General features: G+C 42.3%; 1 protein-coding gene across 2 annotated transcripts in view; it reads left to right on the top strand.

The window, feature by feature from the left end:
* The first annotated feature begins 541 nt into the window (after positions 1-541).
* Positions 542-27,834, top strand: part of SENP5 (SUMO specific peptidase 5) — a 54,025-nt gene continuing 26,732 nt past the window's right edge. For both annotated transcript variants that reach the window (XM_028137661.2, XM_054713861.1), the window contains exons 1-2: positions 542-723; positions 17,166-18,703. In XM_028137661.2, coding sequence (XP_027993462.2) covers positions 17,197-18,703 — 1,507 coding nt within the window. In that variant the 5' untranslated portion in view covers positions 542-723; positions 17,166-17,196. The remainder of the gene's footprint in view (positions 724-17,165; positions 18,704-27,834) is intronic.

Genomic DNA, 27,834 nt, shown 5'->3' with positions numbered 1-27,834 from the left:
AGCAACAGATTGACTTAGCACAGACAGCACTTGTAGCTCAGTCACTCTTTGGTGCGGGGGCTACTGCAGTGAATACATCCGGGCTCTGTCCTCCAGTGACATTGTTCCCAGTTGAGGAGAGGCCGTGCCATGGGAGAACCAGAGAAGAAAAGCCTGGGAGCAGGAATGTCTTGAGTTTAGCAAAAGGGATTAGTGGAGGGAGGGACCACAGAGTAGTGGCGGTCGGCCCTCGCCCTTTTACGGTAAAATCTCAGAGGGGGCTGAACAGAAGTCTTAACCCCGCTTTGTAGAGCCCCTGCAATTTCCAAATCTCAGTTTCTACAAGTCCTCCCGCTCTCGGAAGGGGGCGCCGGGCGGGGCGCCGGGGCGGGGCGGGCCGTGGGGGCGCCGCGCTGCCGCCGAGCGTCCCCGGGTAGGGGCGCGCACGCCGCCGGAAGCGGAGGGAGGCGGAGCCACGCCCCCCGCGCCGGCGTCACCGCCCCCACCGCTCGCTGCGCAGGCGGCGCCGAGGCGAGGCGGAAGGGCAAGGAAGGAGGTGACGATGAAAGTGAGCGCCGGCACCAGCAGCGGTTCCGAGGGAAGCTCAGCGGCCGTGGGCGCTGGGAACAGGCCGGACCCCTCGCTGACGGGCTGACCCCGGTGCTGACGAGGGCGGGGCCGCAGAGCGAGCTGCCGCAGTGTCTGGGCCCGCGGCGGGCCCGGTGAGGACCGCGAGGGACGCAGGTAAGCGGGAGCCGGGGTGTCAGTTCGGCCGAATGACAGCCCCCTGGCCGTTCCCGCGCCAGTGCGCGCCAGCTCAGCACCCCGGCCTGGAGGCCTCAGCGCTGCCCTCCTCCCACGTCCGCCACGGAGGCAGCGGATCTCCTGGGGCCGCCGCTGTACCTTTCTCGGGGCGGGGCGGGGGAGCTCGTCCCCAGGGACCGCTGTCCTCTGTTTCTCTCCAGTTGGAGCTGTTGGACGCAGAAGCAGAAAAAGCTAGCGCCCCCGGCAGCCCCTCATGAAGGTAGGGAAAGCCTTGAGGGAGAGAATTGCTGTTAGAGGACCTCCAGCCCCTGCCGTCTTGAAAGTCAAGGGTTTTTATTTATTCCGACAGGTCTTCTTTCCTGCCTTTGCGTCCGTGTCCCCCCCCCCCCCCCCCCCTACACACACATTCCTGGGACCCTGTTGCAGTGAACGTGCATGGCACCATTGAATGCTAGGGCGGTGGGAACGGGGTTTTCTAGTCTGCCTTTGCTGGGCAAGAGCAACCCCAGTGCCGCTGCACGGCCACGCCGTGCGGAGGGGAGGGATGCGGAAGAGGATGTGAGAGGCGTTTTCGATTTAGAGTCAGAAGAGCTGGGTTGAAATCCCAGGCTGCCGTTGGGTAGTGGTTTTAATCTCGTGCTAGACACTTCGGCCTTTTTGACTGCATGGGAAGTGGAGCTTTCTTACGCCTGTATAAATTCGTAGTGAGAATTAAACGAAATGAAGAAAGGAGAGCGTTAAATTCATAATGAAATGTTTGGGGAATCTGGTTAAACTCGGTTTAAGAATATCCGGGACATAAAGGTAGGTTCCTAACTATGCCTTTTATCCACAATAACTAAGCTTAGGATGAAGAGGGGTGCCAGAGGAGATACTAGGGTCTTGTATCGTTAGAACCTGCTTTGGGTTGGCCAGCATTAGGAAGAAGTCAAGAGTCCCCTAGTCACCCAGATGCCTCATGCTTATTCATGAAACATTATTAGTATACGAAGAATGACCCAAACCACTTTTGCCCCTCACTCACTGCCCACTGGGCTCTTTCTAGGAGGAAACTGGAAGGGGTTTCATTTCGGAGGAATTCTTTGCCCGTATTTCAGAGGATCCCTCACTCTGCCCCCTAAAACATTTCATGTTAATTGAAAATGTTGCAGGTAATAAATACAGGAATTTGAATCCTTTGAGTGCCTGGGCATTACAGTTCTAAGTCAGTCTGGGGAGATGCCCTTGCCTGTATTGGGGAGAAGAACATCCACTACTGTGAAATTTAATAGGCCCTAAGTTAGAGAAGCATTTGGGAGGAGGGATGGGAGATCCAGTCAGTGACTTGAGTGAGTAGTCCCTGTTCTTATACTTGCTTGCTCAGACAAATTAAGAACGCTTTCTTTTCCTGGTGGGATGTGATGATGGCTGCTGTGCAGTATGTAACCAAGTGCTGTCTTCAGTGCTTTTGACAGAATTGTCAGTTTGGAACTTTAAGACATGGATAAGAAGTGGACATTGAGGGTCATCAATCCAGTGGTTCCAAAACCTGGCTGGACATCAGAGACAGTCGGGAATTAAAACCAAACCCCAGATGCCTGGACACTGCTACTTCAGTGGATCTGAAGAGGAACCTGGGCATTCGTAGTTTTTAAAAAGCTTCTCAGGTGACTCAAGGTTTGAAAACACAGATGTAGATCAGGTTTCACACTTTAGTTTATAAACAGACTCAAAGATGAGTGTCATGCCCAAATAATTTGTTGCCTTCTTAATATTTTTCTCTTTCTCTTCCTTTGCTTAACAAATGATCTCACTTGAATCAATAGTACTATTTCAGGTTTTATAGTGCCTTGAGCCCAGAACTTAAAAACAAGTTATTTAAGTCAGTATGTGTAATTTAGTTTTTATAGCTTTCTGTGCAGTTAGATTCCTTAATACTCTTTGATGAAAGTAAATTTTACAGTAAAATTTCTTACTAAATGTTTAGGTTTACTTGTTGGAAGGATAATTTGAATCAAATTTTTAATAGGTTTTTGTGCCAGCCTTCATAAACCATGGAAAAATTTCAATTTATGAATATTTTGCTGTTGTATTGGCTTATCGATCGTAAACCCAATGCACTATATGCAGACTCCCTCCCTCCCCCCATTCTGGTATGCATGACCACTTAACTTTGTGTCACTAGCCAGCTTCCTAAGAGGAACTCAGTTTGAGAATTGAGCTCTATATTGCCTTGTAAACACCTGATTTAACTAAAGGCTTTCACTATTTTCTTTAAGCTTGTCCTTGAATTTTTAGTCACTTTCTTTTCTTGGTTAAATTGTACTGTGCTACTGATTTTAAAATTTTGATAGATGTCAAGAAAGCATTAGCTGATGAGGTGGTAACAGTGCCTCATGTGTATTTTTCTTATCCGTTATAGTGAAAAGCTTATGACTTTTTTTGGGGGGGAGGGGGATGGTTAATATTTAAAGAATTATTAAGGTAATAGGCCATCAGGAAAATATATTCACCCTCAAATTATTCTTTGATAGCCTTCTCATTGCTCCCATAATTCCTATTCTGTGTTGGTAGTAAAGTCAGAAATGAACACTATATCACAAATCCTCTAAAGCAGAGGTGGGGAACATTGGGCCTGCAGGCCGAATACAACCCACAAAATCATTTGGTCTGGCCCTGTGAAGGCATTAGCGGTGAGTTAGTTAAATGTTTGACTAAAGATAGCACAGTAATTTTTTAAGTTGATAATTTTTTATGTCCCTCAAATGATGTTATGAATATCCAAATAGCCCTTGGCAGAAAAACGGTTCCCCACCCCTGCTCTAAAGGAAGATGCTGAATTATTTTCTTTCTAAAAATGACCCAGTTTTTAGCATATTAACTTCCTACAGCCAGATGACAAAGGGCATTCTAAATTCGCTGATTAAAAAAGCCATGTTAGCCCAGTCAGTGTGGCTCAGTGGTTGAGCATCAAACCAAGCGGTCACTGGTTTGATTCCCAGTCAGGGCACATGCCTGGGTTTCGGGCTTGATCCCCAGTTGGGGGCATTCAAGAAGCAGCCGATCGATGATGTTTCTCTCTCATCCATGTTTCTATCTTTCTATCCCCCTCCCTTCTCTCTAAAAATTAATAAAAACATTTTTTAAAAAGCCATGTTAACAGGTAGTCTATGAATTCATAACCTAGAGAAACATATGGTGTGTGACTCATGAAAAACCAAGCTGCTGAGTCTCTAAATTTTTTATTTTTGTGAGTTTGAAATATTTTAATTTTGAAGTTTTAAAAATTGTTGAATTTCAGATTCTGATAGAGCTAACTTTTTAAGTAGAGGTATTTTATAAATGATAAATATGAACCCAGGGTCACAATTTTAATCTAAACTGATATTAAAGTGGGGAAGAAGTGAGTGGAGGTGGAAGAGGGCAGAGGGGATAAATGGTGAAGGGGAAAATTTTTTTTTAAAGAATTTAAAATACCTTATATTAAAGAGTTAACATAAAAACAAAGGCAGGGTTAATATAACAACTTGAAGTTTCAGTGAGAAGTGGAGTTTAGAAGTCCACTTTTCACTGGTCCTTGAAGTAGTCTTCTGTGTCTGTAAGGACTTGAGACTGAAATTGGATACTTAATCCACTTTGTATCTGGTGGCTGAATGTGAAGAAAGTATCATCTGTAAGTACCATAAATGTACAAGTCTCCAATTCTCAGGCTTGATCTTTTTTATGATTTATTCATACCCTCTAGTGCCAATCCTATCTAATAAAGAGGTAATATGCAAATTGACCATCACTCCAACACACAAGATGGCCACCCCCACTTGGTAAAAGATGGCCGTCCTCATGTGGACACAAGATGGCCAGCAGGGGAGGGCAGTTGGGTGGGACCAGGCCTGCAGGGGAGGGCAGTTGGGGGGGACCAGGCCAGCAGGGGAGGGCAGTTAGGAGCAACAAGGCTGGCAAGGGAGGCAGTTAGGGGCAACAAGGCTGGCAAGGGAGGGCAGTTAGGGGTGACTGGGCCAGCAGGGGAGGGCAGTTGGGGGCGACCAGGCTTGCAGGGGAGGGCAGTTAGGGGCAATCAGGCTGGCAGGGGAACAGTTAGGCGTCGATCAGGCTGGCAGGGGGGTACTTAGGGGGTGATCAGGCTGGCAGGCAGAAGCAGTTAGGTGCAATCAGGCAGGCAGGCAGGCAAGCGGTTGGGATCCAGCAGTCTTGGATTGTGAGAGGGATGTCCGACTGCCTACTTAGGCCCGATGTCACCGGGATTGGGCCTAAACAGGCAGTCGGACATCCCTTGAGGGGTCCCAGATTGGAGAGGGTGCAGGCTGGGCTGTGGGACACTCCTTCCCCACCCCCCGTGCATGAATTTCATGCACCGGGCCTCTAGTGGGAAATATTTGTTTTGTTTTTAATCTTGTTTCCTACTGCAAACCATTTATTCTGTCTCATTTTTCTGAGGTGGGTAACCCCACTCCTGTTTATTTACTACACAACAACTATTCTCATTACTGTCTTTTTACCTCTAAAAGAAAATAATTTTTCATAGTAATGCTTCAGTTAACCTTTCCAGTAGCTGCCCTTAAAATTTCTACCCAGCCTTAGCTGGTTTGGCTCAGTGGAGAAGAGCGTCAGACTCCGCACTGAAGGGTCCCAGGTTTGATTCTGGTCAAGGGCACATCCCCAGTAGGGGGCGTGCAGTAGGCAGCCTATCAATGATTCTCTCTCATCATTGATGTTTCTATCTCTCTATCCCTCTCCCTTCCTCTCTAAAAATCAATAAAAATATTTTTTTTTTAAAAAGTTTAAAAAAAATTTCTACCCAAATATTGGGCCCCTTAAAGATTATTCAGAATTTGGGCTGTCTTAGGTTCAGTGAGTACCTAATAAGAGTTGAAAGCTCACTTCTGTTTTCCTTGTGTGTTATCTTTCAAGGAATGTTGATATTTGGTGAACATGAACACATAAAACATGGCTGAGAATACAGGTGCAGAAATGTAAAGGGACCTCATGGGGAGGTTGCTATTAATTTTAATTACATGTGCTCTGAGTGCAAGCTTGGGATTTGTCAGTCTTAGGGTGCAGTTGCTAGAGTCTTTATTAGAGAACCTTCCGTAGCAGTATTGTTGTCTTATTTCTTGAGCTGGTTAGGTTTTCCAAAGAAGAATCTTCAAATCTCCGGCTTAGAGCTTATAAACTGGGCTCCCAGCAGTCTGGTAGCTAAATTGGGGATAAGGGCAGAAGCCTTAGCATTCAGTATGTAAGCCCTCACTTAGGTTCCTTTAAACTCAACTATTTTTAATAGGATACCCTCATTCTCAACTGTACTAGATGTTTTCCAGTCCAGGAATCTTTTGTTTTACCCTCTAGAGCTGCATTGTCTAATAGCCGCAAGCCACATGTAGCAACTTAAATAATTGAAATTAAATAAAATTAAAGATTTAGTTCCTCGGTGGCACTAGACACATTTTCAGTGGTTAATAACCATGTGTTCAGAGGCTACCATATTAGACAAGGCAGATGTAGGATAGTTTTGTCAGTGCAAAATTTTATTGCACAGTGCTGTTCTAGCCTAGAAAATAATGCTCCAAGCTTCTGCAAAGATGGTGAAGGGGCAGTAGGCTGGTTTTGAGGAAAGAAGGAGGGTATCTAAGTGATTTGACCAGTCCTCTTGTTTTTAACACCATATTTACCAACCCCCTCTTATAGAACATGCTGCTGCCAATTCCTGACCTGGTTTGAGGCATTGTTGTATATAAATTGGATTGTTTTCCTCATTGTAAGCTTGATATTTAACTGTCTTAGATCTTTAAATCAACAGTCCAACTTCCAAAAGGTTCTGTTGTCCTCTCTTCCATTTTGTGTGCATATTTTTAAATAAACACAAATAAATAACAAAACAAGCCCTTAAGATCTGTTCATTTCACTATATGTAAATTATATCTTTTAAAAAGTAGTTTAATACATTTTTTAAAAATTTCATTGATTTTAGAGAGACAGAAGAAGGGAGCGAGAGAGAGAAACATCAATTTGTTGTTCACTTTATTTATGCATTCATTGGTTGCTTCTATGTACCCTGACAGGAAATCGGATCCACAATCTTGATGTATCAGATGACACTTTAACCAACTGAGCTACCCAGCCACGGCTAAGAAATTCTTTATTCTCATATTAATGGGGTTTTAGAAGGAAGTGAAAGTAAAATATATCTGTCTGTTAAGTCTGCCACCTCTATCCATAGTAAAGTACTTCATCAACATTTAAACATGTACACCTCTCTCCTTTAAAAAGAATATAGCTTGATTTAATTTGAAACTGAACTATCCTGAACTGGTAGTTTGTGAGGTGCTTGACAGATAAAGAATATCAGTTTTCCCCTTTAATTTGGAATCCTATATAATAAAAGCCCAGCGACCATAATGGCATAAGGACCAGAGCGACTGCTTGACCAGTCGCTATGAGGTGCATTGACCACCTATCGGTCCCTTCCCCGCCTCCCCTGCCCCCCAGCCTGCAGGCTCCCATCGACGGATGGCAAATGGGGAACCGGGGTGGGTGGCGGCGGGGCGGGACTGGGGACTGGTGAGCAGGCAGAACAGCCAACCTCTTGGTCCCTCCCCCTGGCCCGCAGACCCCAGTAGCAGGATGGTGAACAGGGAACCACGGGGAGCCGGGGTGGGTGGTGGCAGGGTGGGACTGGGGACTGGCGAGCAGGCGGAAGATGGCCCTGATCACAGGCTAGGCCTAGGGACCCTACCCGCACATGATTTCATGCGCTGGGCCTCTAGTATCTTATAACATTACCGTAAGTTGACTGCAGAATCTCAGGGTGCCTTGGCACACAGTTTAAGAACTGTGGATGTAAACTATAATGGTTTGGTGTATATTCTTTCAGACATTTGTCTCCTATAAATATTCAAATATACTTACATTTTTTTCTTTCATCACAGTAGGCTCATAACAACTTGGGGTTTGGTTTATTTTCATTCAACAATATGTTGTAAAGATGTTGGAATGATAATACACATTTAATTCCACTTCAGCCTGAGAAGTCCATTAAAACGGTAGAGAAGTATGTGGGTTTTTTAGAACCCAAATGACAAAGAATAGGAACAGTGAGAATAACAAAATTCTGGAAGCTGGAAAGCAGAATAGCAGAATGGATTAGCAGACTTGAGAAAGCCAACATGTAGTCATATTTTTGTTTCACGGCCTTTAAAAATTTCCAAGATTAGTGGTGTCATGTACTGTAAAGGTGAAGGTGGGGCAAAAAATATAAGCAATTGTGTGACAGTCTGTTTAAGAAAAATACTTTCAGATAGATATGACCTTTTTGTCCCATACTTGGTAACTAGAGATTTAGTATCTGGATGGAGAGGGTAAAACAATCTTTGGATTTGGTGGATGCACAGCTGAGGGTGGGGTACAGGCAGAAACATCTAGCCTTCTTTCCCGACTTAGTTTGCAGGGTCCTGCCCCTTTCCACCATTACCCACTCACCAAAGGCAGCCTTTTTCAAGTCTGTAAGATATTTTTTGCTATAAACAGCAGATCTCTGAATTACCTTTTTTTTTAATTACCTATTTATAATGTTACTTTTGATTTCCTCTTTTTAGGCTTTATATATTGACTATGGAAAATAAATGAAGATTTAGTTCTCTTCTTCTCCTCACTTCTATATATACATGTACACTTCTTATTTATTCTCTCACCCATCCTCCCAGTATAGTGATATCATAATTTTGGCTAGAATCCAGTTTCTGTCATTTTGGATGAGACAGTTCTTCATTATCTTGTCCATTACATGTTATTTAGCATTCCTGGACTCCGGGCATTAAATATCAATAACAACCTGAATTACCCACAACCATGAATTTCCCACATATTTCCAAATGTTGGATCGGCGTGTGGTATAGGGTATCTGGTAGAGAACCATTGGGTTAGATCAGTGTTTACATTATTACAATTATGTAAATGGTAGTTACAGCTAAGCTGCGTAGTTTACTATGATGTGCAATTACTATTTTTCCTTTCTTATACAAGTTTTTGTTGTCCCTGAAATTAATAATTGTCTTTTTTTGTTTGGTGTTATCTGTACTTATTACTAATTTATCTTTACGCTCTCTTCTAGTAGTCTATCTATATCTCTATTTTTGCATTCAGACACTTTAGAAATTCTATCAGTTTTACATTTTTAAAGTCATCTCTTCCAAAGCCTTCTGTTCCCTTCCTTCTAGATTGGTGGCTCTCTAGGTCTAAGGCACAGTTGTCACTCTGTGATCTTTACCATTTTCTTTCGTATTCCTCTTGCCTGTCTCTTGTTTCAGATCTCATTTCCTGGTTCTTATATTTTCTTTTTTGACTCACTCCCTCATTTTGTCAGAGTTATTCCTCTTGTGACTCCCTGAGAAAAAGGATGCATGGATATTTTGAAAGCATATCTCTGAAAACCTTTTATCTATCCAAAATTTTGGTCAGTTATTTGACTGTATAAAATTCTATGGTCAAAATAATTTTCCCTCTGAACTTTGAAAACATTACTACATTTTCTTCTAATTTTCAATCTTGCTATTAAGTCCATTGCCATTCTTTTTTTTTTTTTAATAAATATATTTTATTGATTTTCACAGAGAGGAAGGGAGAAGGAAGAGAGTTGGAAACATCTATGAGAGAGAAACATCGATCAGCTGCCTCCTGCACACCCCTCACCGGGGATGTGCCCGCAACCAAGGTACATGCCCTTGACCGGAATCGAGCCTGGGACCCTTCAGTCCGCAGGTCGATGCTCTATCCACTGAGCCAAACCAGTTAGGGCCCATTGCCATTATTATTCCTGATTTTTAAAATATACATTTATGTGTTGTATATTTATGTTTTATATATTTAGTATATGTACTATATATGTGTATATATATATATATCTGTGTGTGTGTGTGTGTGTATATACATATGTACATATACACATACACACACACACACACACACACTAGTGGTCCGGTGCATGAAATTTGTGCATGGGTAGGGTCCCTAGGCCTGGCCGGCAATGAGGGCCGATCTGCAGGGCGATTGGGGGGCCCCCGCTGGCACCTGCCTTGGCTGGCCTGGGGCCTGTGGGCTGGGGCAGCTCCTGCATTGAGTGTCTGTCCCCTGGTGGTCAGTGCACGTCATAGCAACCTGTTGTTCCACCGTTCGGTCGACTTGCATATTTGGCTTTTATTATATAGGATTTTTATTTACCTCACCCCCTCCCCAAACTTGTAGAGGGTTGTTTTTGACCCCAGTGTTCTGGGATTGGTCTGTTTTCATTCATTGATGGGTTCTTTCCATGTAAAAAATCAAGCCCTTTAATTCTGAGAATTTTATTGAGTTATGTATTTGACACCTCCCTTCTCCTGTACTTTCTTAGTTTACTTTCTGAAACTTTTATGTGGATATTTAACCTCCTGGCCTGATCCTTTCATTTTCTTATCTTCCTCCATTATTTTCAGTCATTTTGTGCTACTTAGAGTTCTTCAAAAATTTAAATGTTTAAGGGGAAAAAAATGTAACTTTTTACTTTGAAATAACTTAAATTTTACAAAAATATTAAAAATTTATATACTCTTCACTCCCCTTTCCCCCATTGTTGTATTATGCAACTATAGTATATTATCAAAACTGGGAAATTAACATTAAGATAATACTGTTAGCTGATGTGTAAGTCTTACTCAGATTTTGTCAGTTGTCCCACCAATTTCCCTTTCTGAGCTAGGACCCAATCCAGGATTTCATGTTGCATTAGTTGTCCTTTCTCCTTAGTTTTAAGTCCTTTAATCTGATACAGTTCCTCAGTTTGCTTTTCTTTCAGGATCTTGATTGACACATTTGAAGTATATTGACCAGATAATCCTATAGTGACCCTCAGTGTGGGTTTGTTGTTTCTCCTTATGATTAAATTCAGGTGATGTGTGTGTGTGTGTGTGTGTGTGTGTGTGTATTTTTTTTAATATGTTCTTATTGATTTTTTAGAGAGAGCAATATTGATGAGACACACATCAATATTGATCGGTTGCCGCCGAAACCGGTTTGGCTCAGTGGATAGAGCGTTGGTCTGCGGACTGAAAGGTCCCAGGTTCGATTCCGGTCAAGGGCATGTACATTGGTTGCGGGCACATCCCCGGTGGGGGGTGTGCAGGAGGCAGCTGGTCGATGTATCTCTCTCATCGATGTTTCTAGCTCTCTATCTCTCTCCCTTTCTCTCTGTGAAAAATCAATAAAATATATTTAAAAAAATATATATTGATCGGTTGCCTCCTGCACACCCCCTTCTGGGGATTGAGCCTGAAACCCCTGCAAGTGCCCTGACCTAGACTTGAACCGTGACCTCCTGATTCATAGGTTAATGCTCAACCAATGAGCCACCGCGTCTGGGAAGGTTATATATTTTTGACAATAATACCACATAAGGGACATTGTGCCACATTAGGAGGCACATGATGTCCATATGTCTCCTTGCTAGTGGTGTTAACATTGATTGTTGCCTGATTAAGGCCAGGTTTTTCCATTAAAAGTCACAATTTTTCCCTTTGTAATTTTAACTATCTTGTGGGAGATACTTTGAGACTATATAAATAGCTTTAATTTTAACTATCTTGAGGGAGATACTTTGAGAATATATAAATAGTTTGTTTTTCATTGCACATTTGTCCTCTAATTTTAACTTCCATTGATGATTCTTGCTTGACTCAGTTATTTCTGAGAGGAGTTACAAATGGTAATTTTCTATTTCCATCACTTTTTCAATATTTACTAGAGGCCCGGTGCACAAAATTCGTGCGCGGGGCGGGAGGGTGTCCCTCAGCCCAACCTGCACCCTCTCCATTCTGGGACCCCTTAACCTTTTGCACTCGGATGTCAAGTGTGACTCGACACGGTTAGCATCGGTAGCAGCTCTTTTTATACTCTTTGAATGTATCAATAATTTGAAATATAAAAAAATCCAAATAAATAAGTTTGTATGAAAAGAAACTCCAGTTTTTTATTCTACTGCCGCGCTTTGTAAAATCTGGGGTATTTAAAAATTTAAATCCCAAGTAGAATAAAGGAATCGAGAAAAAAGCAAGAGAGTGCAAAGCGTTAAGGCAGTGATGGCGAACCTATGACACGCGTGTCAGCACTGACACGTGTAGCCATTTCTGATGACACACGGCCGCTAAGGCAGCCGCATGCCGAGGATAAAACATTTGCTGCTCCTGAGGATGAAACATTTGTGAAATAATGTTTTTTCCTCAAAGTGACACACTACCCGAGTTATGCTCAGTTTTTTGTTAAAGTTTGACACACCAAGCTCAAAAGGTTGCCCATCACTGCCTTAAGGGATGTCCGACTGCCCTAAATGGGCAGTTGGAAATCCCTCTCACAATCCAGGACTGCTGGCTCCCAACTGCTCGCCTGCCTGCCTTCCTGATTGCCCCTAACCGCTTCTGCCTGCCAGCCTGATGACTCCCTAACTACTCCCCTGCCAACCTGATTGATGCCTAACTGCTCCCCTGCCAGCCTGTTTGCCCCTAACTGCCCTCCCCCTGCAGGCCTGGTCATCCCTAACTGCCCTCCCCTACAGGCCTGGTTCCCCCTAAACTGCCCTTCCCTGCAGGCCCAGTCACCCCCAACTTCCCTCCTTTGCCGGCCTTGTCACCCCTAACTGCCCTCTCCTGCAGGCTTGATAGCCCCCAACTGCCCTACCTTGCAGGCCTGGTTCCTCCCAACTGCCCTCCCCTGCTGGCCATCTTGTAGTGGCCATCTGGTGTCCACATGGGGGTGGCCATCTTGTGTCCACGTGGGGGCATCCATCTTGTGGGTTGGAGTGATGGTCAATTTGAATATTACTCTTTTATTAGATAGGATTAATTTGAAATTAATATGTAAGGAAGAGCTGTCCCTTTTCCCTGTTTATTTAGTCAGTTATATCACTGTAGACTCAGGATATTTATTCATGGGTTACAATCCATAACTATCATTTAAAATCCTATCTAATAAAAGAGAAACATGCAAATTGACTATACCCCCGCTATGCCCACAAGCCACACCCACCAGCCAGTCAGGAGTGAGTATGCAAATTAACCAGACAAATATGGCGGCAGCCACAGAGCTGGAGCAAGCAGGAGGCTTGGATTGCCCCCAGTGATGGAGGAAGCCAAGCTTCCTGCCCTCCCTGGCTGGCCCTGGCCTCCACTCAAGGCTACAAAGTTTCAATTATAGAAGATAAATAAATCTCAACAAAAATGGCGGCAGCCACGGAGCTAGAGAGAGCAGGAGGCTTGGGTTGCCCCTGGCAATGGAGGAAGCTAAGCTTCCCGCCCACCCTGGCCGGCCCTGGCCTCCGCTCAAGGCAACAAAGTTTCAATTATAGAAGATAAATAAATCCCAGATACCAGGGCCTCCATTTGGGTCACCGGGGGTTGTGGCCGGCCTGCAAACCACCACAGGCCTCTTGCCCAGGCCACCCCACGCCCCAAGGGAACCCCCACCCTGATCCGGAACACCCTTCAGGGCAAACCAGCCGGCCCCCACCTGTGCACCAGGCCTCTAATCTATCTAATAAAGGAGTAATATGCAAATTGACCATCACTCCAACACACAAGATGGATGCCCCCATGTGGTCAAAGATGGCTGCCCCCATGTGGTCAAAGATGGCTGCCCCCATCTGGACACAAGATGGCCTCCACAAGATGGCCAGCAGGGGAGGGCAGTTGGGAGGGACCAGGCCTGCAAGGTAGGGCAGTTGGGGGCGATCAAGCCTGCAGGGGAGGGCAGTTAGGGGTGACCAGGCCGGCAGAGGAGGGAAGTTGGGGGCAACCAGGCCTGCAGGGAAGGGCAATTGGGGGGGACCCAGGCTGGCAGGGGAGCAGTTAGGCATCAATCAGGCTGGCAGGGGCGTGGTTAGGGGGTGATCAGGCTGGCAGGCAGAAGTGGTTAGGGGCAATTAGGAAGGCAGGCAGACGAGCAGTTGGGAGCTAGCAGTTGGATTGTGAGAGGGATGTCCCAGATTGGAGAGGGTGCAGGCTGGGCTGAGGGACAACCCCCCTCCGTGCACGAATTTCGTGCACCAGGCCTCTACTGTGTGTGTGTGTGTGTGTGTGTGTGTGTGTACACACACACACACACACACACACACGCATGCACTAGAGGCCCGGTGCACAGATTTGTGCACTGGTGGGGTCCCTTGGATGGCCTGCAGGGATCGGGCCAAAACCAGTTCTCTGACATCACCTGAGGGGTCCTGGATGGCGCGAGGGCGGTTCTTGGGTGACGCACCCCAGAATCGGGGTCCCTCCTCTCTAGTTCCCACTGCATCACCTGAGAACTGCAACTGCCAAGTCACCACAGCTCAGCAGCTCCTGCATTGAGTGTCTGCCCCCTGGTGGTCAGTGTGCATCATAGCTACCGGTCAAAGCGTCTGCCCCCTGGTGGTCATTGCATGTCATAGCTACTGGTTGGACGGTCGCTTAGGCTTTTATAGATATAGATATTTATTGATTTCAGAGATAGAGAGAGAGGGAGAAAGAGAGTTAGAAACATCAATGATGAAAGAGAATCATTGATTGGCTGCCTCTTGCACCAGTCTGGGGATCGAGCTTGCAACCTGGGCATGCGCCCCAACCGGGAATCAAACTGGGACCTCTTGGTTCATAGGTCAATGCTCAACCATTGAGTCACACTGGAGAGGCCCCATTACTATCATTTTATATTCATTTGCTCAGTGTGTGTTTTTTGGCCGTGGTGAGTCTCTTAAAGTTGGCTCCTGTGTCCTTTTGACATGTCTCATAAATTTTTGAGCACTTGCATACTTTCTGGCACTACAATAATATTCCAGGTTTATCTTATACTTTCTCTGCCCCAGCTCTGGAATCAGCCATTTAAGTGTAGAGTAATATTTAGAAACCAAGATCTGGGTGCTAGAGGTGCGCATTGCTACTGGGATGCTATTGCTTCTAGACTCTAAGTGGACAGAGCTAGGAAATAAATTTACCAGTATGTGTGTGCACACTTTTAGATTTCTGTGTGTGTGTGTGTGTGTGTGTGTGTGTTTGTGTGTATCACCATCAGTTCATACAAATACCTCTGGTTTCTGTCTGTCACTACGGATTCAAAGTTGTCTCACTTTGTCTCTCCCATTACTTGTAACTTCACCTACAGTGTGAAACCTAGCTCTAGTTACCCACAACATATGTACTTATTTGATTAATCCTGTATAATAAAGAGGGAATATGCAAATTGACCATCACTCCATCACAAAGATGGCTGCACCCACAGCTAAGGCCAAGTTCCCATAAGGAGCCTTAAGCAATCAGCAGGGACCTAAGGCTACGCCCTCCTCCGGCCCTCCCCTCTGCCCCCGTGGGGCTTAACAGGGGACCTCAGGCTTCGTTCCCCACCCAGCAGGGCTTGACAGGGGACCTCAGGCCGTGCCCTCCACCCTGGTGTCAGGCTGGGGGACCTCAGGCCAAACCCCCCGCCCCAGTGCCAGGCCAGGAGACCTGAGGCCACACCCCCTGCCTGGCGGGGCTTGACGAGGGACCTCAAGGTGCGCTTCCCGTCCTGATGCTGGACTAGGGGACCTCAGGCTGCTCCCCCCATCTCAGCGCCAAGCCGGGGGACCTCAGACCATGCCCCCCACCAGGTGGGGCTTGATAGGGGACTTCAGGCCGCGCCCCCCACCCAGCACCAGGCCGAGGGACCTCAGACTGCACCCCCAGCCTGGTGGGGCTTGACAGGGGACCTCAGGCTGCACCCCCTGCCCCAGCAGCAGGTCAGGGGATCTGAGGCTATGCCCCCTGCCCGGCAGGGCTTGACAAGGGTGGGACTGGCCAGGTCTGGATCTAGCCCAATGCAGGGGGGCTGGCCGGGTCTGGGTCTCACGCGATTTTGAGGTGCATGTGGGTGGGCGGGGACTTGACTCTGGGTCCCGTGGTGAGCCCCAGACTCTGACAGGAGGAAGGTTTTCATATACATTTTACTAATTTTCTTTCATCTCTGACACTTCTATTATAGAGAAAGGGCAAATAGCATTATTAAATTATTTCCTTTAATTAATCCCCTTTTAATGTGCATGAATTTCGTGCACTGGGTCACTAGTTTTAGAATAAAGACAAAGCAATTTCAGAATTTCATCCCTCTGTTAAAAATTCAATAACTAAAGTATAGTATTTGTATAGTTCTTTTGTTTCTCATCTTACACAGTTAAAATAATGTTTTCCAAATTTACTTTGGCTAATTCTTTTCTGGTCTACTCCTTTCATTCTGGTTATGTTGATTATTTGTAATACAGTCAGGTTCATTTATTATTGTTTGTATTTATTTCAGTTTAGATTTACTGTACAGTAAACCCTCAATTTTGTGGACCTCAATTTAATTGACTCCCCAGAAAGTAAAACTTTGGTTATCTGCCAGGGTAGGAGAAGGAATCTTAGGGTTTGTTTTTTATTCAGACTTTGAACCAGTTCTTCATTTTTCCACTCCCCTCATACCCTGTTAGGTATTATTGCTTTCAATTCTTAAGCCTTTCTGAGGTCTTGTAGCTTGCCTCTTGGCTTCCGCTACTGCTGGCTTAATTTCTGCTCTTTTGGCCTTCTAAGTCTTAATACTCATTCATCTGCTTTCTTCTTTCAAAAATAGTATTGCTCTCAGCTCCTTTTTCATATTCTTTGTCCTTGAGTGTTTTTGCCGTTTTAAAACCCATGTTGTCATCTTAATGGGATTTAGGGAGGGAACTGAGGTAAACATGTATTTAGTCCCTCCATATTGGGAAATGATTCTTAAAACTTATTTTATTGTGGGCAGGTATAGCAAACAGGGTCATGTTAGAGTACACATGACTTTCTCCTCAACTTTCACTGTGGGGAATTCCTTGATCATGTAGGATTTCATTATGTCTGATAGTCTAAGTTGAACTTTATGTGCTCTCTTTATTCATTTTTCTAATTTATATTTCTGTGAATATATCTCTATAATCTATATTTACTTAAAGACTTTTTTACAGTTTTTTAGAGAGAGGAAGGAAGAGGTAGAGAGAGCAAAACATTGATGTGAGAGTGGCGCATCAATCAACTGCCTCCTGCATGCTCCCTACCTGGGATCAAGCTCACAACCTGGGCATGTTCCATGACCTGGAATTGAACTGGCAACCTTTCAGTGCACAGGATGACACCCAACCAAGCCATACTGGCCAGGCTTGACCTAAATTTTTTTTATTAATTTTTTCAGAGAGAGAGAGAGGAAGGGAAAAACAGAGAATCATCAATTTGTTATTCCACCTATTTTGACTGATTTTGTATGTGTCCTGACTAGGGATCGAACCTGCAGCCTTAGTGTATCTGGATGATGCTCTAACCAACCAAGCTACCCAGCCAGGGCTCTTTATGACCTAATTTTTAGAGTAGAAATGTAACTTTTCTTTTTCTTCTTTACAGCTACATCCAGATCTCATTATGCATCAGAAAGATGAAAAAACAGAGGAAAATTCTATGGAGGAAAGGAATCCACTTAGCCTTTTCTGAGAAATGGAATACTGGGTTTGGAGGTTTTAAGAAGTTCTACTTTCACCAGCACTTGTGCATTCTGAAAGCAAAGTTGGGAAGGCCAGTTACTTGGAGCAGGCAGTTGAGGCATTTCCAGTGCAGAAAGAAGGCCCTTCAAATCCAGCAAACTTGGATCCAGGATGAACCCCTTTTTGCTAAGACAAAGTCGAATGTGGCTGCTGAAAATGTTAGTACTCTGTCCTCTAAAGTGAAAAGAAACAGCACTAAACATTTAGTTTCCTCCTCAAGGACCCTCCTGAAACTCCAAGCAGAGAAGTTGCTGTCAGCAAAGAACTGTGACCATGAGGACCACGGAGAGAAAAATCTCTTGCAGGCAGTTGCTGACTTACCAGCAAATAGTGTTTTAGATCAGGCTATTGGTCACAGACCTAGGACAGAGCTGCAAGCTTCTGACTTGCCCATGAAGTTCAATGGGGAGAGCCAAAGTTCAGGTGAGAGTGGCACAGTTGTGGTCACCTTGAGCAACCATAAGAGAAAGCGCTTTTGTTATGGCTGCTACCGAGGACTGGAGCACCACAGGAATAGGGGACCTCTGACTCCAAAAAAGTTCCAACTTAACCAACATAGAAGAATAAAAGTATCTCCTCTTATGATGTATGAGAAATTATCCATGATTAGATTTCGGTACAGGATTCTCAGATCCCAGCACTTCAGAACAAAAAGCAAAGTTTGCAAGCTAAAAAAAGCCCAGCAAAGCTGGGTAAAGGTCACTGGGGACCATCAGGAGACCCTTAGGGAGAACAGTGAGGGTGGCAATTGCAGCCCATTCCCTTCCCCAGAACTTAAAGACCCTTCTTGTCGGCATCAGCCACACTTCCCAGATATGGACAGCAGTGCTGTGATGAAGGGAAAGAACTCTCATATGCCTGATGGCTGCACTAAAGGAAGCCCTTTCTTGGGCAAGGAGCTTAGTTTAGCTGAAGCATTCCCTGACCAACAGAATGGCAATGCCACATACACCTGGGACCAGTCACCCTCTTCCCCTCCTAAGTGGGAGTTTCCAGAGCTAATTCATGACATCCCCTTACCAGACCATCATTCTAGTAACGTGTTTATCTCAGAAACCGAAAGAGAAACTCTGACTCTTGGTCAGGAAAATCGGACAAGTACTGTCAATGATGACACAGTAAAATTGTCAGTGTCTGGGGCAGATCAGTCTGTAAGTAATGTAGATGGGCCTATGTCCGAAGAGACTGTTCAGAAAGAGAGCTCGTACCAGATGGATGAGGATGGATCTCTCAAGCAGAACATTCTTAGTTCTAAGTTGCTGGACCACCCTTATTGTAAAAGTCCGCTGGAGGCTCCTCTGATGTGCAGTGGAGTCACACTAGAAAATCAAGTGGGAGGTGGGAAGAACAGTCACAAAGCATCTCCAGTGGATGATGAACAGCTGTCAGTCTGCCTTTCTGGTATGCACTCTTCCTTTATTCTCCCCCAACCTCCAGCCCACACTTGCTGTCCATTATCCTTTCTAGGATGGTGTTTTTCCCTTCCACTCATGGATTTCCCTTTAAACAATTAGACATTCTTCTTGACATTTGTCTTTTATATTGCTTTATTATATAGAAGTCCCATAGTTTAGTTCTTGATTGATGGACACTTGTGGTGCTTCCAGTTGTTTTCTTCTATAAACAATGGTGCAATGAAATCACTTCTTTATAATTAGCAGGTGTTTCTGTAAGTTAAATTCCTAGTAGTAGAATTGATGGTGGAAGGATATATTAAAAATTTTAAGAGAATTGTTACATTAGCGTTCAAAAAGTTGAACCAGTTTACACTTGTTAAATTTTGTCAGTCTTACGGATCATGAGAATTTTTCGCTTTAATTTGCCTTTTTTTTAATGTTCAGTTTTTATTTATTTTTTATTAAACATTTTTTAATATTATTGAATTTCTTGGTGTGACATTGGTTAATAAAATTAGATAGGCTTCAGGGGTACAATTCTGTAATACCCTTGGGGTACATCATCAGGGATACATCATCTGTATATTGTATTGTGTGTTTACAACCCCAAGTCATAATTTGCATTTTTGAGTTTAAAGTTTGAACATTTTTATCTATATTTGTTGGCCATTTTTTGTTTGTATATAACTTTTCTTTGCCTATTTTTCTATTGGGTTATTTATATTTTATTTATTTAATTACAAGAAGCTCTTATGTACCAGGCAATGTGACAGTTCTAAGACTGTAGCACTAAATATTCTGTGAGGGTAGGATACACTGATTCTTACCTCCATAGACCTTATCATCATTCTAGTTTTAAAGATGTTAAATTAAATTTTAATTATAAATATTATAAGAGTTTGTTTTTCTCTCCCAAAAGATAAAAGCCTCGACTTTGTATATGATATTTTTGCTTAACAGAAATTTTCAGTTCTTTCATAGTAAAATGTATCTGTCTTTACTTTATGGCCTCAGGTTACTGTGTCATGTTTTAAAGTCTAATTGTTAAAATCTACCCCACAAAATCAGTTGGCATAAACATTTTTGGAAGACACTATGGTAGAGTGTCTAACATGTATTCCCCTTATTGCAATTTACCCAAGATCTAAAAGAGTACAGATATATTTGTACAGGGACATTACTTAAGACAATAAATGTTTCTGTGAAAGTATGTTATGGCACATCCAAGCAATAGTATACTATGAAGCTGTTAAGGAATAAATTTTATCTGTATTTTGATACTGAAAGCTGTCTATATAAAGTGAAAAAGCAAGTTGTAAAATGATGCCATTTTGTTAAATGATACAAATGCACATATGTAGGATAAGTATATGTATATATGTGTCCACATATATTTGTATAAGATATATCTGGACAGATATATCAAATTTTTATAAATGGCTTTTTCTGGGGAGTTAGGAAAGTTACTTCTTGGTGGTTTAAACAATTCTGAACACTTTGTTTGGCCAACAATTAAATCTATATAAAAAGTTCCCAGACACACATGCAAAAACCTCTTCAAAGTACAGAGTCCTAGCAAATCTTTAAAAAACCTATTTTTGTCATTTATACTGTCCAGAAGAAAGACAAATTTCCCTACCATGAGGTTAGCAGAACCATGATACACAAACCTAAAATAGTTAATATTTACTCACAAATACAAAATTAATTTATACATATAGATGTAGCACTTCTAAGAACAATAGATACATTGAATATGGCATATAGTAAACCCTGTAGCATGATGTGAGGAAGTAGGAATTTTTATAGAATTCATGTATATTCACATTAGTGATCTGTATTGTAATGCATGAAAAGTATGTTAAAAACACATATGTCTCTCCATACTCAAAACTAGGAGGAGAGTTTGGGGAAATCAGAAACTGAGAAACTCCCAAAAGGCAGAAAGTAGAGGGAAGGTCCAGAGGGTAGCCCCAGTAGCAGAAGGAAGATTAGTGCAGGAAAATGATGCAATACCAAGTGAGTCCCATTTCTGGAGATGGTAGAGGTAGAGAGGAAAGGGGAGACCTATGATAAAAGACTGAGTAGAGGAATCTCAACAAAAGTATCTTTCCCTGCCTGTGCCACATATCAGCAAGGAAGATATCTGCTATCAAGCTGCAATCCTCACTCCCTTGGCATAAAGCATTGATATTCTAACAACAAGAGATTGATGAGGAGAGAGGACATTTCCCATCCTCCCTGCTCCAATACTTGTAACACTTGGCAAGAATGAGGAGCAGTCATTTCCAAAACAGTTTTTGGAGTTCTTAGCTTCTGCACCACATTGAAAATAGTTCAAGGCAGCCTTAGCCGGTTTGGCTCAGTGGATAGAGCGTCGGTCCCGGGTTCGGTTCCGGTCAAGGGCATGTACCTTGGTTGCGGCCACATCCCCAGTGGGGGGCGTGCGGGAGACAGCTGATCAATGCTTCTCTCTCATCGATGTTTCTATCTCTCTATCCCTCTCCCTTCCTCTCTGTAAAAAAATCAATAAAATATATGTATTTTTAAAAATAGTTCAAGGCAGAGAAACAACTACTGCTCATCATAGCCTTCCCTCCACCCAAGTTACCCAAGTAGACATGAGCCCAGAATCTATCACCAAACATCCGAAGAAAGCCAACACAATGAAAGAGACAGATTCAACAAATAAAAGAACTAAACCTGAGTAATCAGGATTAATGGAGCCATTAGAATAAGACCCAGTGTAGGATAGTTAGTACAGGCAGTCCTCAGGTTATGTCGGATGCAACGTACACGTCGTTTCGTGGTTACGTCGCTATCTCCCATTTATTTACAAAAAAAAAAAAGTTCCGTCATTTTGGCGTATGTACATATGTGCTTTATGTTTTTTATTATCTATTTACCACAAGTAAAGGTCAAGAATTGTTATCTTTTAAATTTTTTTTTTACTGTTTCACTTCATTACTGCTGTGTATGTGCTCCATGTGAGTGACGTAGGTGCTTATGAAGGTGGGTTTATGAAGGTGGGTTCCGACTTACGGTGAAAATCGCGTTAGGTCGTGCGGTAGGAACGGATCTCTGACGTAACCCGAGGACCTACTCATAGTAGATGCTCCCTTCACTGACTTCTATAGCATTAGCCAATGTTAAATCCCATGGTATGCTGAATGCTGCCTCTTCTAATATAACTGTACATTATGCTCATTGCAGTGGGCTTACATATTTATCAACAGCTGTGCTTACTTCAATATACTTACTGTTTCATAATTTTATTCATTAGTTTAAGTGAAATATGAGTGTAAAGAGAAAGTTACTCCCTTCAAAACCAAGTTGGATGCGTTGCAATGACAGCTGTGAGTTGCTGAAAAAAATTAATATTGACTTTTGCTTATACAAGATAACTTTTTAAAAATATGTTTTTATTGATTTTTTTAGAGGGGGGGATAGAAATAGAAACATCGATGAGAGAGAAAACGTGTACTTTAAAAGACTTGGAGGATATGAAAATCTAGGATTCTGTATTCAGATTAGTTAATGTTTTGGAAGGAAAGAAATAGATTCCTATGTCACAACATTCTAGATGGACTAAAAATTTAATTAGAAACAAGTAAATACATAAAAACTTGTACACAATGTTCATAGCATCATTATTCATAATAGTCAAGAAGTGGAAACAGCCTAAATGTTTATTAACTGATGAATGGATAAATAGAATTTGGTATATCTACACAGTGGATTATTGTGTCATAAATAGAAATGGAATACTGATATATGTTTCAGTGTGGATGAATTGAAAGTATGCTAAGTGAAAGATGCCAAACAAAAAGGCCACATACTGTAGGATTCTATTGATTTGACATGTCCAGAGTAGGCAAATATGTGGAGATAAAAAGTAGATTAATGTTTGTCAGGGGCTGGGGAGAGAGAGGAATGAGGAGTGACTACTAATAATTTTCTCTGTGGGTTAATGCAAATGTTCTGGAATTAAGTAGTGATAATGGTTGCACAATTCTGAATATATAAAATCATTGAATTGTTTATTTTAAGGTTGAATTTTGTGGTGTGTGAATCATAGTTCAATAAAACTGTTAAAAAATAAGTACAAGGAACTATTTTAATAATCAAGCATGATGGGAAACTCAAGCAATAAAAATATACCAATCTAACTTCATAAACATTAAAAACTTGTATAGCAAAACTCATAGGTGAAAGTTAAAAGTTTTAGACATGCAGTTGTCCTTTGATCCAGAAATTTGACTGTTCTGGCAACCAATAGAACAAAGATATGTGAAAGGTTTTAATTATTTAGAGAGCTAAACATTAACTTTTAAATGGTCATCAATAGGGAGTTGGTTAAAATATGGCAAAAAGCAGATTCAAGAAGAGTAAATAGAGTGTACTGTTTGTATGTTTAAGAAAAACATGTTCATAAGGGCGTAAAGTTCTAAAGTAATTACAGGGTAATTGCCACTTTATTTCAAAATGTTTATGGTCATAAGTTAGAAAAAAACCTTAAAATTAAAGCTTCTTCCTGTTTCAATACTATAAAAATATTCATTCCTACTTTCTTCTAGACCATTAATGTGTTATTTTTACATTTAGCCATTTGGAAAAAAGTAAAATGGATCCCTACCTCATTCTTTACACCAAGATGAATTCCAACTGTGAATAAAATATTTGGTCACTGGTTCTAATACCATTTATTGATTGATTCATCTTTTCCCCAGGGTCATGAGATGCCACCTGCCATTGGGTCTGTTTCTGTGCTAGCACTGTTCTGCTATAATTGCTACTTAGTTTTATAATTTGATGGGACTAGGCTCTCTGTTTCTTCTCTTGCCCCTTATTCGCTGCTCCCTTTTGATCTTTAAGAGTTTATAGAAATTTCTCACATTTTTGTCTCAAGAGGAATTTTGGATTTTTTTAAATTAAAAACAAACCATGGCTTTTAATTGGTATTGTATTACATTTATAGATTAATTTAGGGGAAATTGCATTGATTACAATATTTGTGTTTTCCTGTCTAAAAACAAAGAATTCCATTTATTGACCTATGTCAGTGATGGCGAACCTATGACACGTGTGTCAGCACTGACACGCGTAGCCATTTCTGATGACACGCGGCCGCTAAGGCGACCGCATGCCGAGGATGAAACATTTGCGAAATAATGTTTTTCCCTCAAAGTGACACACTACCCGAGTTATGCTCAGTTTTTTGGCGAAGTTTGACACACCAAGCTCAAAAGGTTGCCCATCACTGACCTATGTATTCCTTATAGAATTTTATAATGCTTTTTACTTAGATTTTGCACAGTCCTTAAGTTTATCCTTATATTTCATTATTTAAAAAATTTTTAATTGAATTTGATAGGGTGATATTGATTAACAAGCGTACATAAGTTTCAGGCATATACAATACATCAGTACCTTCCTTTTGATTTCTGGCATGTGTATTATATTTTTTGGAGAACCAAGGGGTTACATTTCTTATGTGCATAACACAATCAACCTTTTTCCACTTTTAGGATGGGATGCTGTTTCAAGAAAAAACTGTCCAATTTAACCTGTAAAATAATACCTCAGGTTTTATTTTTTTAAATTATTACCTTTTGTACTTGCAGGATGGACTATAATTTGAACTGTAGTTTTTGTTATTTTTTTCCCCTAACATTTTGTCCTTTGCTTCTTGGTCACATGGAAATTTTAGTACTTTTGAAGTAAAAGAAATTGTATTCCAAATGCACTTTTCCTTTTTGGTTCATTAGTTTGGTGAAAGCAAGTGGGTAAAGGATAATAGACCCGGCCATTGTGGCTCAGTTGGTTAGAATGTCATCCCCTACACCAGTGGTCGGCAAACTGTGGCTCGCGAGCCACATGTGGCTCTTTGGCCCCTTGGGTGTGGTTCTTCCACAAAATACCACGTGCGGGCACGGCCGTACAGTGGGATTGAAACTTCGTGGCGCATGCGCAGAAGTCGGTTTTCGGCTCTCAAAAGAAATGTCAATCGTTGTACTGTTGATATTTGGCTTTGTTGACTAATGAGTTTGCTGACCACTGCCCTACACTGAAAGATTGCTGGTTCCATTCCTGGTCAGGGCACATGCCCAGGTGGCAGCCTTGATCCCTGGTAGGGAGTGTGTAGGAGGCAGCCAATTGACATTTCGCTCTCACATCGTTTCTCTCTCTCTCTCTAAAAATCAATAAAAAATATATTTTTAAGAATCCTCAATTTAAAAAAGGAATAATGGATTTAACTCTCATTTTAAATCTGTTTTCTGGGTAATTCTTGGCCCACCCGTGTTAAAAGGGGAAGGGGAAGTGAACACAAGTTGTAGGGAAAAGTTAGGTAGTTATTGTTTTGGAGGTGGCATAGCATAAGAGCTAACTGCTCAGTGTCTGGTCGCTTGACCTACAATCAGTCTTAGTTCTGACATATGCTAGTTAGGGATCCTTGGGAAAGTTACTTAACCACCCTAAGCTTCCGGTTTCCATTTGTAAAATAGGGATACTGTCTAACACATAGGGTGTTGACAAGGATGAAGTGAGATAATGCCAGTGCTTGGCTTATGATCCCACTGAGTAAATGGTATGTATGCATCAGTGAGACATTGTCATCTAAGATTCTCCTTGAAGATTCAGGTAGGGCCTTCCTATGCATTAGGAATCCATATTTATCATCTGAAAGTGAAAACAAAAGTACAAATAAGAGCAAAAAAATATAACAATATCTCCCAAAATACTATCATCCAGAAATAACAGTGTTAACAAGGACACCTCTTTGCCATGGTACTCGTTTAGCATTGGAGTCCATATGCCCATAGATGAGCCTGCTTTCTTATTTGAGAAGTTTCAATTAAGGTTGCTGGGCCTAAACTGTAATCTTTTGTTATTAGGAGAATTATTTTTATACTAGAGGCCCAGTGCCTCAGCCTGGTCTGCACCCTCTCGCAGTCTGGGACCCCTCGGGGGATGTCTGACTGCTGGCTTGCAGTCTGGGACTCTCGCAGTTTTGTATAGGGGACCCCTTGATCCTTACCGCCCGCCTGCAGCAGAGGTGAGAGAGGCACCTGCCACTGCTGCTGGCCTTGCCAGCCAAGCCCAGCTTCTGGCTGAGTGGCTCTCCCCCTGTGGGAGCGCACTGACCACCAGGGGGCAGTTCCTGTGTTGAGCATCTGCCCCCGGTGGTCAGTGCGCATCATAGTGATCGGTCGTCCGACATTTGGTCCATTTGCATATTACGCTTTTATTGTATAGGATAAAATGTCTTCCTTAAATGCAATTTCCCAGATGTTGGGATTCTTTATCTTCTGTTTGGACCCATTCTCCCTTGTGTATACAAGGCTATGGTTAGATAACTGTAAGATATGACATAGTAAATGTTGTAGGTAAATATATGCTCTATTCCTTCTTAGAAGCCCCAAACCTTTATCTCCTACTCTGATTAATCTGGATCATGGGACCTCCTTTTTTTCTCTTCTGTATGCCTAAAGCCTAGATCAGGACCAGGCATAAGCAAACAACTCTTTGCTGTTTACTATACCTTGACCTTTGCTCTTGTCTTAAGCCTTTCCAATTGGGAGCCACTCCGATGAGAGACTAACAGGAAGAAAAATGGGTTTTTCACACCCTTTCTTGCCCCTCCCCCATACAGAACACTCCATTCCTAAGGCAGTCACTCTGTTGTCCTTCCTGTTCATTTTGTGTTGATGTGTAGCAGAGGCCATTCTTAAAGTTAGAAAGGGAGCTGAATAAAATAAATGTCTATTGTCCTTATTTTCCCCATGTTAACCTAGTAGACTTAACTGTCAGACTGATGGTTAGCAAGGCTGTTGCTCTCCCCATTCAGCATCAGTGAATAGCACAAGTCACGTCTGTACTTTTGTGAGCCTCTCAGCCTTTTCTCAGCTTCTTTGTATTTACTTAGAATATGTCCTGGTTTTATTTCCTAGGGCCTTTTTAGGTATATTCAGTGGGTCATTTTGGAAGCCATTAAAATGCATATACATGTTACCTAAATTGACCTGAAGACTATTCTATATTCTGGCCAAGAAGTCATCCTTAATTCTGTTTCCCTTCTTAAAATATGCTACCTGCTGTTATCCAGTTAAGCTTACCTCATAGTGTTATTCAGAGTATAATAACGCTATCAAATTATATATTTAAAATGCCTTCGAATTTGTCCCTTTCTTTGAGATGAGAAATTACACACCTTTACCAAATGATACTTTGATAGTAGTCTCAACAGTTCATTCCCTCTAATTGTGATTTATTTATTTATTTTATTTTTTTAAATATATTTTATTGATTTTTTACAGAGAGGAAGAGAGAGGGATAGAGAGTTAGAAACATCGATGAGAAACATCGATCAGCTGCCTCCTGCACATCCCCTACTGGGGATGTGCCCGCAACCAAGGTACATGCCCTTGACCGGAATCGAACCTGGGACCTTTCAGTCCCCAGGCCGACGCTCTATCCACTGAGCCAAACCGGTTTCGGCTCTAATTGTGATTTAAATATAAGTATTATATTTATGTTATATTTAACATATATATATGTGTGTATATATGTGTGTGTGTGTGTGTGTGTGTGTGTGTGTGTATATTTTTTTTTTTAATTGATTTTTAGAGAAGAAGGGGGAGAGAGACAGAAACATTGATCAGCTGTCTCCTGCTTGCCCCCTATTGGGGATCGAGCCTGAAACCCAGGCATGTGCCTTGACCAGGAATTGAACCAAGGACCTCTGGGTGCATGGAACAATGTTCAACCAACTGAGCCACACTGGCCAGGGCTCTAATTGTGATTTTTAAAAAAATAATTCCTTCAGTTACCAAATGTGATAGACACATTTAATCAGGTAATTAAGCCCTTTACTAGTATATTTCACTGTTTCAGAGATAGGATTCTACTGCAAGATTAAACTACCGGAAGATGTCTGTCTTTAGTTTTAGCTAGCCATTTCCTCTCTAACAGTACATTGCTAGCTTAGAAATCCAATGTGAAATGTCTTATGTGGTGAGGCCGTGATTCATTTTATTTTTTTCACAAAACATAACTTTTAAAAGATTTTGTTGCCCTAGCTGGTTTGGCTCAGTGGATAGAGCATCAGCTTGCGGACCAAAGGGTCCCGGGTTC

This window comes from Eptesicus fuscus, chromosome 3 (assembly GCF_027574615.1).
Source record: "Eptesicus fuscus isolate TK198812 chromosome 3, DD_ASM_mEF_20220401, whole genome shotgun sequence".
Classification (NCBI taxonomy): Eukaryota; Metazoa; Chordata; class Mammalia; order Chiroptera; family Vespertilionidae; genus Eptesicus; species Eptesicus fuscus.
The sequence above is the reverse complement of the archived record's forward strand: the minus strand, read 5'-3'. Positions and strand labels throughout refer to the sequence as shown.